The following is a 12,777-nucleotide window of genomic DNA, read 5'->3' as shown; positions in this document are numbered from 1 at the left end:
TAACTGAAAGCCACTTTTTCTAAAACGTTATTCTATGTGAGAAAAAGCAAATGACTCTCTAATGTATATCTTAGGCTAGTGATAGAGCACTTGCCTAGAAGGTGTGAGGTAGCCTTGGGTTTGATCCCCACCACAACAAAAGGAAAAAAGTATCTCAATGAATAGATAAGAAAATGGTAGCTGGGTGAAATGGTACATGCCTGTAATACCAGCTACTCAAGAAGCTGAGGCAGGAGGATCACAAATTCAAGACCAGACTGGGCAACTTAGTGAGACCCTATTTCAAAACGAAATAAAAAGTGTTGTGGGTATATTTCAGTCATGGGGTGCTTGCCTAGTATGATGAGGCCCTGGGTTCAATCCTTAGTATCCGACATACATACAATATACATATATATGGCATATATCCACAACGGCATTATTTAACCATAGAAAAGATAAAATTCTGTCATTTGCGCCAACTTAGAATAGTGTTAACCAGCACCTGGGAAGGGTGTGGGATATCAGTGAAGATAGGACATTATGGGCGACTATTAATTGAATATTTCAAAACAAATTATGGAGAGGATTTTGAATGTTCCTAACACAAAGAAATGCTACATATTGAAGATGATATGCTGGCCATGGTGGCACATGCCTATAATCCCAGCAGCTTGGGAGGATGAGGCAGTAGGATCACAAGTTCAAAGCCAGACTTCACAATTTAGTGAGACTGTCTCAAATAAAAAATAAAAGGGCCTGGGGGGACTGGGGTCATAGCTCAGAGGTAGAACACTTGCTCTGATCATTATACACTGTATACATGTATGAAAATACCACATGGTATTCCACAATTATGTACAATTACTATGTGTCAATTAAAAACAAAAATGTCTTAAAAATAACCTTGAAAAGACTACATCAGAGTTTTAAAATAAAATAATATACCTTATTTTTTATTTCCTTCCTTTTTAGCCGTCTAATTTTTTCCATCTTTCTCTCCTCTTTCTCAAGTCTTCTCTTTGATTTTATTTTTGTTTTTCCTTCTGTTACTTCTTTTTCACATATGGGCTTTTTGGAAATCTTTCTACCGATGGTAAGTTCTACAGAGTTTCCAGATTGGAGATTCAGTTCTAAGCAAGATGTCACCTGGGTTTCAAGAGTTTCCTGATACGAAGACTCCTCCATATCACTTTCATCACTGTCTGCCACAGTTTTGTAAACCCTTTTAATTTTTCCACTTTTTCCAGCATATAAATTCTCTTTATTTTCCTCAGCACTGTCATAGGTAGTTTTTTCTGGAGAGACATTTGTGTATTCTGTTTCAGAATCACTGTCTTGTAGCACCTTCTTGCTTTTCAATTTCTTACTCACAAATATTTCTTCATCTGAATCTGAAAGAAAAACAATATTTTTAAAGGTATACAACCAGCTAGGGTTGGTGGTGCATGTCTATAACACCAGCAACAAGGGAAGACTGAGGTAGGAGGATCTCGTTCAAGGTCAGCCTAAGCAATTTAACAAGACCCTACTTCAAAATAAAAAATTTTAAAAAAAATTTCTTTAAAAAAAGGTCTAGGGATGTAGCTCAGTGGTATAGTGTCCATGGGTACAATTCCAAGTGCTGAAAAAAGAAAAGTATACAAGTAATTGACCTTCCTCTTAGTCCCACTACACTCAAAAATATATTCAATTATACAAGTGATATATCTCCTTGTGAAATTATGTAACTATCATTAAGAACATATTGTAGCAAAGCATATCTAAAAATATATTTTGAAAAACATTTTCTAAAGAGAAATGCCTCTGGCTGAAAAATGTAATTATATAGATTTACAATGTGTAAAATTGTTCTAATCCTTCTGGTACTTGTTAAAAATACTTTTATTAAAGGATAAATGCATTTAACCAGGCAGTGTGATAGCTACTGGATATTTTACAAATTCATCAATATAACAGAAAGGAATATTTTCAAAAAGACATAAGCACTATTATTTATTATTTTACTTTTATAATAAACAACAGACATGGTAATAATTGACTTATTAATAACTTAATAATTAATAATTCAATAAGTCAAGACAATAACGAAGTTAATATAATCCATTATAACCCAGGCTCCCACACTCTATTCCTAAAATTAAAGTACTAAATATTACAAACCTTTTTCACTCAAGGACCTAGTTGTTTCACAGCTGCCTTGTCCACTGTCAGAAGTCGGACTGTCTACTTCTTGTGAAATGAGTTTTAGATCATTAATTTCTAGATGAACCTAAAAAATGAAAACAAGTTTTGCATTAACTAGGAGGTGACTGAAAGGTCCAAGTACATACCAAGAGCTGGGCACAATGGCGTGTGCCTATAGTTCTAGCTACACAGGAGGCTGAGGCAGGAAGGAAGGTCCCATGGATTCAAGGAGTTCAAGACCAGCCTAAGCAACACAGCAAGACCCCATCTCAAAACACACAAACACACACACAGAATATAATGATAAATACATCAACACAGGATCGCCACATTGCAATAAGGAAAGAACCAATACAATCATTTGATTAAGACAAAAACCAAAATTCATTATACACCTTTAAAATTATTGGATAAGCCAGGTGCCGTGGTGCATGCCTATAATCCCAGCAGCTTGGGAGGCTAAGACAAGAGGATTGAGAGTTCAAAGCCAGCCTCAGCAAAAGCAAGGCACTAAGTGACTCAGTGGGATCCTGTCTCTAAATAAAATACAAAATAGGGCTGGGGTTATGGCTCAGTAGCTGAGTACCCCTGAGTTCAACCCCCAGTATCCCCCCCCCAATTTTTTTTTAAATTAAAAAACTGGGCAGAAAGTAATTCATTGTGCACCTCTGAAGGATACTAACAGAACCAACCCTGAGTAACAGTAAATAAATGAAAAGAATCAAATATTTATTATGTTTTTTTCTATGTGAACTGTTCCTCAATATATCCAAATGATTGATAAGGAAAGTTTTAGCTGGGCATGGTGGATCACAATTTGAGGCCAGCCTTAGCACCTTAGTAAGACCCTAAATAAAAGGGTTAGGGGCATGGCTCAGTAGTAGAGGGCCTCTAAGTTCAACCCCAGTACCACTAAATAAATAAATAAATAGATAGATAAATAATAAAGGAAGTTTTTCTTCTGAGAAAATGCCTAGTTAATCAATAAAGAATTGACAGACTGTCACAGTTTTAGCAACCCTTGATTAAATAACAAACCTAGAAAATGATCATTAATGGCTGCTAACATTACCAAAACAGAAACAACCAGACCTTATATATAGCCTAATAGAAGTACAACACCATCTATGAGGCATTCTTGTCAGAACAATCAGGTCTGAATCTGATTCAGTCTCTGGAACTACTGTCCATTTACAGAAAATAGAGGAAACAAATACACTACAAATATGTAATCTAATCTGGGCACAGTGGTGCAGGAGGATTGAGTTCAAAACCAGTCTCAGCAACTTAGTGAGACCCTGTCTCAAAATAAAATATAAAAAAAGGGCTCAGGGGCTAGGGCTGTAGTTCAGTGGTAGAGCGCTTACCTAGCATGTGTGAGGCACTGGGTTCAAGTCTAAGCATGGCATATAAATAAATAAAGGTTGATCAACAACTAAAAATAACAAAAGGGCTGGGGACTTAGCTCAGTGGTTAAGCGTCGCTGGTACCAAAGAGAGACAGAGAGAGAGAGAGAGAGAGAGAGAAAGAGAAAGAGAGAGAGATATGCAATCTAGATGTGGGAAATTCTACAGGACTAACTAGGTGGTTCCTTTAACAATAGAAGCTGGGGAGTATTATTCAGTGGTAGATCATTTGCCAGCATGCCTGGTGCCCTGAGTTGGATCCCAGCACTTTAAAAAAAAAAAAAAAAAGGAAAAAAGAGGTGGGACCTATAGATTAATGAGTTTGCAGGAAATATACTATATCTACATATATATACACACAATGTATATATTTGGGGGGGCGCTACTGGGGATTGAACCCAGGGGGGCTTAACCACTGAGCCACATCCCCAGTCCTTTTTTTTTTAACTTTATTTAAAGACAGGGCCTCGCTGAGTTGCTTATGACCTCACTGAGTTGCTGAAGCTGGCTTTGAACTCATTGATCCTCCTGCCTCAGCCTCAAGATGCTTGATTACAGGCACCACCGCATCTGGCTAAGAAATATATTTTAACTACTGCAATATGCAGACTTTTGTTGGGATCCTAACTCAAAAACTGAAAATATATGTATTAGTTAAAACAATGACTAGATGTTTTTTTGGTGTGGTAATATTTTGGCTATCCTTTTTTAGAAAGCTCTTATTTCTTAGAAATGTACATTGAAATATTTATTTGTGGATGAAACAGTATGAGGTCTGGGATTTCTTACAAATAATTCCCTGAGGGGGGAAAATGAGTAGAGTAGAAACAAGACTTTATTTGATAAATGTCAAAATTAGATGATGGCTTTCTATGTTTGTAGAGATTGAAAATTCCTAAATAAAGCAATTTAAATAAAAGTCAAAAATATAAAGGAAGAGAGGAATGTAAGGGACTTGATCAGTAAGTGACCAAGGTGACCCTAGATGACAGGTCATCTACCTTCCTTGGTGTTCTCAGGGCTCTGAATCAACTTACTAATAAAAAGGAAAATAACAGATTAACATCTGTAACATCTATAACTGAGTACAAGGTCTTACTCTAGTGGTTTCTCAAAAAAACTATCAAATTGATTTGAATGCTTGACCTAATTATTAAAATAATAAACACAGAAAACACGTAATGAGGAAACACCAAGGATTATCCTGTATATACTGATGATCCTCCCAACAACCCAAAGCAGTAACACTATTAGTTCTGTTTGTAAATATGAAAACTGAGTTTTCAATATACAGTGACACTTTTTTTTTTTAATATAGGCGGACACAATATCTTTATTTTATTTTTATGTGGTGCTGAGGATGGAACCCAGTGCCTCACACATGGTAGGCGAGCACTCTACCTCTGAGCCACAACCCCAGCCCTACAGTGATACTCTTAATAAGGAAATTTACTGTAGGCAACTTGCAGCAGTACAAATAACTTTAAAGAGCAGTGCAAAGAAAAGAGTGAGCTGAGGGGTCTTTAAAAACTCAGTAATCAAGACTTTTAAAAAATGTTTAAATGTTTAATATATATATATGTATATATAATTAAAAAATTAAACTAGCCAACTATGTCTCATGAAGTTAACTGCTTGCTTTCTTTATTCTTTTTTTTTTAAATCATTTATTTTATTTATTTAGTTATTCCAGTTCTGGGGATTGAACCCAGGGATGCTCTATCATGGAGCTATACCATCAGCCCTTTTTATTTTTTAAGTTAGGGTCTCAAAATGTGATCTTCCTACCTCAGCCTCCCCAGTAGCTTGGGACAACAGATCAGCTACACCTGCAGCTGCCTGCTTTTCCTAATAGTTTTGTTGGAAACAAGGTTTTTATTGGATTAGGATGAGGTGAGACAAAATCATGTAAAGTCGAGTCTTTATTTAAGTTTGCTATATTGCCAGGCGGGGTGGCACATGCCTGCAATCCCAGAGCCTGAGGCTGAGGCTGAGGCAGGAGGATCACAAGTTCAAGGCTAGCCTCAGCAACTTAGTGAGACCCTGTCTCAAAAAGATGGGGCTGGGGTTGTGGCTCAGCAGTAGAGCGCTCACCTAGCACCACATAAAAATAAAATAAAGGTTGTGTCCTACTACAACTAAAACAAAATATTTGGAGAAAAAAAAAGTTAAAAAGTCTGGGATGTGGCTCAGCGATAAAGCAATCCTAGGTTCAACCTCCAGTACCAAAAGGAAAAAAAAAAAGTTTGCCTTTTTGTTCAAGATCAAATCATAGGCTTTTTGCATTAATTTCTGATTTTCTAAAATACTGCATTAATATGAACTTCACTTGATCACTGAAGTTTTCCGTAGCTCCTTCAAATTTTGCTCCCAAGGCGAGAGAGCCTGGCCCTAGTGCCGACCTCAGAAAAGCGCACAGGTCTGGAAACAGATGCTTTCTTTGACCCAAGACGCCTGGGAGCAGTCAGCGGCCAGCGGAGACCCCGGAGTGTTACTTCCGCGTCCGAAGACCTGTCGGGAAACGCTGGGGGCCGGCGCACGACTACCTCCAAGATCCGGTTCAGACCCGGTTCCGAACTTCCACAAGCTCTCCGGTCTACTCAGAACCTCGCCCCGCATCCCGCGGTGCCGGCCTTCTCTCGTTCGGGGCGCGGTAAGAGGAGCCCGCGCGGCAGGAAAGGCGCCAAGGGCAAGGGTGGGCTGCGGGGACAAGCTGAGGAGGGCTGGGCGGAGGCCCTCGCGCGCCATCGACCCCAGGGGCACAGCCGCCAACCGAGCGCGGGAAGCCGGCTGCGGACCCCACGCGCTGCCGCGAGCCCACCAGGCCGAGCCGAGAAGACGCGCAGAGTCCGCCGGGAGCTGTAGTCCGCCGGGTCCCGCGCCCCAGCTCAGCACCGCTCCCGCCTGAACCCACCACGACCCTCGGCGTGCCGCCTCCGCTGCCCGGTGGGAGGCTTGTGCGTAAACTCACTTCAGAACCCATATCGCCCGCCATGAGTCCAGCTTCTCCAGCGTTCTGTTCCGGATGATTCGGTTCCCGGTTCCCTCAGCCTGGGGACAGCAGCTCCCGCCGTCTCCAGCCAGGCTGCGACGTTCGAGCTTTCGCGCCTAGCCGCAGTGGATGCCCCACCTTCGATGATTTGCACCAATCCGGAGGAGGCGTTTCGTCCAAGGCCACGCCCCCATTCGCCCCACCAATCACGAAGCGCCTCCTGCCGGCCCTTCGACTATAAACTAGGGTAGTTTGGCGGGTACTGGCTGTTCTTGTTAGCAGAACCGAGGGTAGGAGTTTCCTGCGGGCGGCCCAGCCCTTTTATTCCTGCAACAAGGGACCTTATGAGTGGTGGTCTTTGACATTTGACCCTTGCCGTAGCTCGACAGGTCGCACCAAGCAAATTGAGGGGTGAGCACTCCAGGCAAGAAGTAGACTGGGAATCGAACACCTAGTGGTGTTCTGTGATCGCAGGAAGACCGAGCTCCGCCCCCACAATCCTTGGAGCAGCTAAATGTTGGCGGCTGCCTCTACAAGGCACTCGCCCTTGTACGTTAAAAAAGTTTTGCAAGATTCTCAGATACCAAAGAATATCCTTGGATAATCTTTATAAATTTACTTAGAGTTGATTCGAGGATGCGATGCGAAAAGCACTCATCTCACCCCTAGAGGACTGCTCACCTTTGAATAAGCCTTGGGGTGAGAGGGAAATCAAAGCTCTGGCTCCAGATTTTTATTTATTTATTTATTTATTTATTTATTGGTACCGAGGATTGAATTCAGAGACATTCGACCACTGAACCACTTCCGATTCCCAGTTAGCGCCTCGCCCCTTGTTGAAGCTGGCTTTGAACTTGCTTACAACTCTCAGCCTCCCGAGCCTCTGGGATTACAGGCGTGGGCCATCACACCGGGCCGAAGTCAGATTTATCCTAGCTCATTCTAATCTCAGTTTTGCCCACTATGTGGGTTATTTTCTTTTTTGCCTTTCTGAGTCAATTCTGTTTTTTCTTGTGACCTTTCTGTGTCCAAGCAAGGATGACTTCTCAGGACTCTTAGTTCAGCTCTCTTGCCCTCTGTCTTCTTTTGGGTCAAGCCATTCTAAGGCACTTTACAAGATACTGTAAGGTGAAGATCAGAGCGCACGCACGAGGAAAGAAAGAGCAGAGTATCTGTCATCCCACTTCACCTCCATGGTCATATCCAATAGTAGGATGACCAACTAGGTTCAATTTGTCCAGGACTTTCCCAGTGAAAGTTCCACAACGCTGGGAACCTCCTCAGTCATAGGCATACCAGGACAGTTGGTCACCCTATCCACTGTCCTCCTCTTCCAAGTTTCCACTTTTGGCTGGGTTCAGTTAAAAAGCTCCTATCCTCACCTTCATTTCTTCACCTCTTTACCACCTCTCAAACCACTTCTGCACTCATCAAGATCTTGGGCTGGGAATGTAGCTCAGTGGCAGAGCACTTGCCTAGTATGCATCAGGCCCTGGGTTCAATCCTTAGAACCAAAAAGGAAGAAAAATAAATAATAATCTAATCCTCATTTCTTAGTCTATTTGTATTTTCATCCATTTTACTACTAATTTCTATATGGATGATTCTCAATTATACATCTATGCACCCCTCATCATGTGGAGGATTAATATTTATTAGATGCGTGTCAGACACAAGTTGCCACATTTTATAATCATTATCTTATTTAATCTATGAAACAAGCCAGTAAGGTAATTAATATGATGTTCTCCATTTTAGCAGATGAGAAAATCATATTTTTAAAATGCTAGTAATTGATGGAACCCATTTTTATATCCTGCTATTTGGGACTTGAGAACTCACATCCCTCAGAAAGAACTTGCCAGAACAATCTCCCTTCTTCTCCTGTTCTGTTTTCCCTGATAACACCTCTTCCTAAAAGTAAATTTTTATCTATCTGTCTGTTGTTGCTCCAAGAAGACAGGCACTCTGGACTTTTTAATCACTGTATTCTCACTATCCAGAATAGTCATTCTCAAATTTGAACATTTGTCAGATGATCTGAAAGGCTGGTAAAAACACAGATTGCTGGGTCCCCCCCCTATCATTTCTAGTTCAGTGTGCCTAAAATGGGGTCCAAGAATGTGTATTTCTAACAAGTTCCCAGGTAATGCTAATGTTACTAATTTGGTGACCATACTTTGAGAACCAAGGGTTTGGAACAACCCTGGCTCATGGTAGGAAAAATGATAAATATTTGCTGAACTGATTAATTCATTTGACAACTATATTGTACTTTTTTAAAAAATATTTTTTAGTTGTCAATGGACCTTTATTTTATATATTTTTATGCAGTGCTGAGAATCGAACCCAGTGCCTTATACATGCTAGGTAGGTGTTCTACCACTGAGCCACCACCCCAGTTATATTGTACTTTTTGAACTCCCTCTGAAAGTGAATAAAGGAAAAAATATGGCTTATACTAATATTTTCAGATCTCTTTAGAGAAGCTCTTCACTTGTTCACCAGGAAAGCTAAGAGAGAAAGCTCCAGCCAGATGCAGTGGTGTGCACTTGTAATCCCAGCAACTTGGAAAGCCAAGGCAGGGGGATTATAAGTTCAAGGCCAGCCTCAGCAACTTAATGAGGTCATGTCTCAAAACAAAAAATAAAAATGGCTCCATTTGTATACAATATGTCAAAATGCATTCTACTGTCATGTATATCTAATTAGAACAAATTTTTAAAAAGAAAATGAAAATAAACAAAACATTAAAAAATTCTGAGTATTAAAAGTTCTTACCACATACATTAAAAAATGATTATGTGAGATAATACGTGTTAATTAGACTGATTTAGCCATTCCACAATGTATGCCTATATCAAACTATCATGTTGTATACCATAAATATCTAAAATTTTGATTTGTCTATTAAAAGTAGTAATATGCCAAAAAATGAAAAAGGCAGGGAATATGGATCAGTGGTAGAGCTCCCCTGGATTCAACCCATTACTACAATTTTATAATAATAATAATAACAACAACAACATCAATAGTAATACTGAAGGGAGAGAAAGCTCCAATTTGAAAAACAAAATGAGTGGACAGTGAACTAAAAAAGGGAAAATTTTATTCATTTGTTTATTGTGGTAACACATATGTAACATAAAATTTATCATTGTAACCTTTTTTTGGTTACATGGCAACTGAACCCAAGGCCTTACCTGAGCTTAGCACATACTCTATCTCTGAGCTACACCCCTTAACAAATTTTAATATATTTTTTAGTTGTTGATGGGCCTTTATTTTCTTTATTTATTTATATGCGGTGCTGAGAATCAAACCCAGTGCCTCACACATGCTAGGCAAGCACTCTGCCACTGAGCCACAACCCAGCCCCAGCCTTAATAATTTTAAAGTAGAGACAATTCAATAGTGTTAAGTACATTCACATTACAACCAATCTTCAGAACTCTTCATCTTATAAAATGAAACTCTATACTCACCAAACAATTTCGCCTTCCTCCCATCCCCAGGAAAGCTTTTACTCTCATCTATACATTAACTTGTGTCAAGCTAAAATGAGTCATTTTGGAATTGGCAGCCTGTATTCTCAATTTTAGTGAACGACATCATAATCCAGCATCTACCAACCCAGAAACCTGGAGTCACTCTTGGCTCCTTTACCCCTTGCCCCTCATGGTTAATACAACAAGCCCTGATTACCAAATTGATAGATGGCAACAAGGGAAATATCTGGAGTGTTTACTCTATAAGGATTAGCCTGATCTGGTTCCACACATGGATTTATGAATTTAGGTAGATCTTTTATTTCCTCAGAGCCTTGTTTTCCTTATTTGTAACTAGAAAACATTGGATCAGATCATGATTCTCAAATGGGTTTGGACTGGGGTTGTACCGCAGAGTAGTGCACTTGCCCAGCATGCTCAAAGACCTGGGTTTAATCTCTAGTACTTCAAGAAGAAAAAAAAAAAAAAAACAGGGAAAGGGCTCAGGGTGCTAATTGTCAGTATACCTGGAAGTATAGTATTGTACGTGGAATGTTTATCAGTGCTGATGCTCTCAGTTGTGTCATTATAAATTAGAAAACATTTTCAATAGTAGGTTATATCATATATCACACAAAATCAATATTTTAAAATAAATTCTGAGACTACATGTCCATGAAAAAATGGATTTTAATATGCACAGCCTATTCCCAAGTGTTCTATTTATATTTGCCCTTTGTCAGATAATAGCAGATACCAAAGCCTACCATGTTACATTTGTTCCACTACTCTTCCTCTGCAGAAGTTTGAGAACTACTTGCTTTTCTGAAGTCCTGGGACTCCACATCTTTTTCCCTGGAGAAGCACTGCCGCCATGTGGCAAGTTTTGGTCATGTCATCCCACCTATTAACCATTCTTCTAAACCTTTTCAGCTTGTACATATTACATGGGGGACCATTTTGAAGATTATTCAAAAAGTTATTTAAATTTCCCTTTGGTAGGGTGAGATAGTCACATCTCCCAACACCTGACTTCAAAAATAGCTTCATAATTTAAGATGGGCATGTGGCACATGCCTGTAATTCCAGCCATTCAGGAGGCTGAAGCAAAAGATTACAAGTCCCAGGATAGCCCGGACAACTTAGCTAGACCCTCTCTCAAAACTTAAAAATTAATAATAATAAAAGGGCTGGGGATACGGCTCAGTGGTTGAATGCCGCTCAGTTCAATCCTTAGTACCACACAAAAATAGCTTCATATTTTAATTCCAAACATTTTTAAAGCTCTTGGAATGTGTCCTTCTTGGAAGACAGGGATGTTTTTCTTTGCTTAATGTAGTACCTCCTGATCTTTAAAAATTTTACAGGAACCAGGTGCAGTGGCTCATGCCTGTTAACAGCTCAGGAGGCTGAAGCAGGAGGATCAAAAGTTCAAAACTAGCCTCAGCAAAAAGGGAGATGCTAAGCAACTTAGTGAGACCCTGTCTCTAAATGAAATACAAAATAGGACTGGGGATGTGGCTCAGTGGTTGAGTGCCCCTGAGTTCAATCCCTGGTACCCCCCCCCAAAAAAAGTCATAGGGCCTGAAATATAGTGCATGCTTAATCAATAATTGTTGAATGAGTGGTTAAAATACTGTGAACTTGAGCTGGGGCTATAGCTCAGTGGAAGAGCGCTTGCCAAGCATATATGAGGCTCTGGGTTCAATTCTCAGCACCACATACAAATAAATAAAATAAAGATCCATCAACAACTAAAAAATATATTTTTAAAAAATAATCTGGCCTCAAAAAACAAAAACAAGAACAAAAATACCAGAGCCTTTCACTGAGATATACCAGCACACAAATCATCAGTTATTTTGTGTTCAGAAGTTCCTTGACCACAGCTTTGGGCAACCAAAAATACTTACATAAAATATTTATGCATTCATTCAAAAAACTTCAAGAACCTATTTTAAGCCTATGCTAGACATGAAGAGAAAAGAAAACAAAATCCATCTTATTCTCAGAGAGCTTCCCACTGCTGGTTGAAGACAAGCAAGCAAACAAGTCTGCACAATGTACAAGTGTGTACAAGAAACTATGGGGCCTTGAGGGAGGGGCAGGGGATTATGGTTGGAAAAAGACAGGGAGAAATGATTCATGAACTGAAAAAACTACAAAGATAAATTGGAATTCTTCAGGATGGCACAGGGAGATGGAAGCATTCCAGGTATGTGTAGGGGCTTGATAAAGCATGTTGTGTTTGGGGAACTGAAAGTAGGTCAATATGACTAGAGTACAAGGTGTGTATTTGGGATGGGGGTAGTGGCCAGAAGAAGGCTGGATGTTACACAGGGAACAAAAGATCTGGAATGTTAAGCTCAGAGTTTAATTTTTACACAGAATGAATCAGGCAGCTGGGGAGCAGGAGTAGGGGTTGTTAAGAAGGACATGATATGGTAGGATATATGCTTGAGAAAGATTACTCTAGCAGCACATGAAAGATGGATTGGAAGGAGATTAGACAAGAGGCAGGAATACCAGTTGTCTAAGTGGGAGATTATGGGAACCCAAACTAGGTCAATGGTGGTAACAACGGAGAGGAGGGCATGGATGAAAAAGGCAAAATTGGCAGAGCTCATTGGATGCTTAATCTTGAAGGACAAGTGACAAGTAGAGTCAATGTGACTCCAATGATGTCCATGTTTCTGGATTGGTGAGTAATGGATTGTGATTCCAT

The 12,777-nt window shown here is 39.9% G+C and overlaps 1 protein-coding gene across 1 annotated transcript in view; it reads right to left on the bottom strand.

Annotated features, from left to right (window-relative positions):
• Window positions 1-6,567, bottom strand: part of CLSPN (claspin) — a gene marked incomplete at its 5' end in the record, with an annotated part of 37,350 nt that extends 30,783 nt beyond the window's left edge. Inside the window, 3 exons of the mRNA XM_081308768.1 lie at window positions 928-1,373; window positions 2,143-2,251; window positions 6,544-6,567. Of these exons, the coding sequence (XP_081164894.1) occupies window positions 928-1,373; window positions 2,143-2,251; window positions 6,544-6,567 (579 nt within the window). The remainder of the gene's footprint in view (window positions 1-927; window positions 1,374-2,142; window positions 2,252-6,543) is intronic.
• Between the last annotated feature and the right edge of the window lie 6,210 nt (window positions 6,568-12,777).

The sequence above is a fragment of the Spermophilus citellus genome, assembly GCF_964194105.1.
Source record: "Spermophilus citellus genome assembly, chromosome: 9".
Lineage (NCBI taxonomy): Eukaryota > Metazoa > Chordata > Mammalia > Rodentia > Sciuridae > Spermophilus > Spermophilus citellus.
Note: the sequence above shows the minus strand (reverse complement) of the source record. Positions and strands in the feature narration are given on the sequence as shown.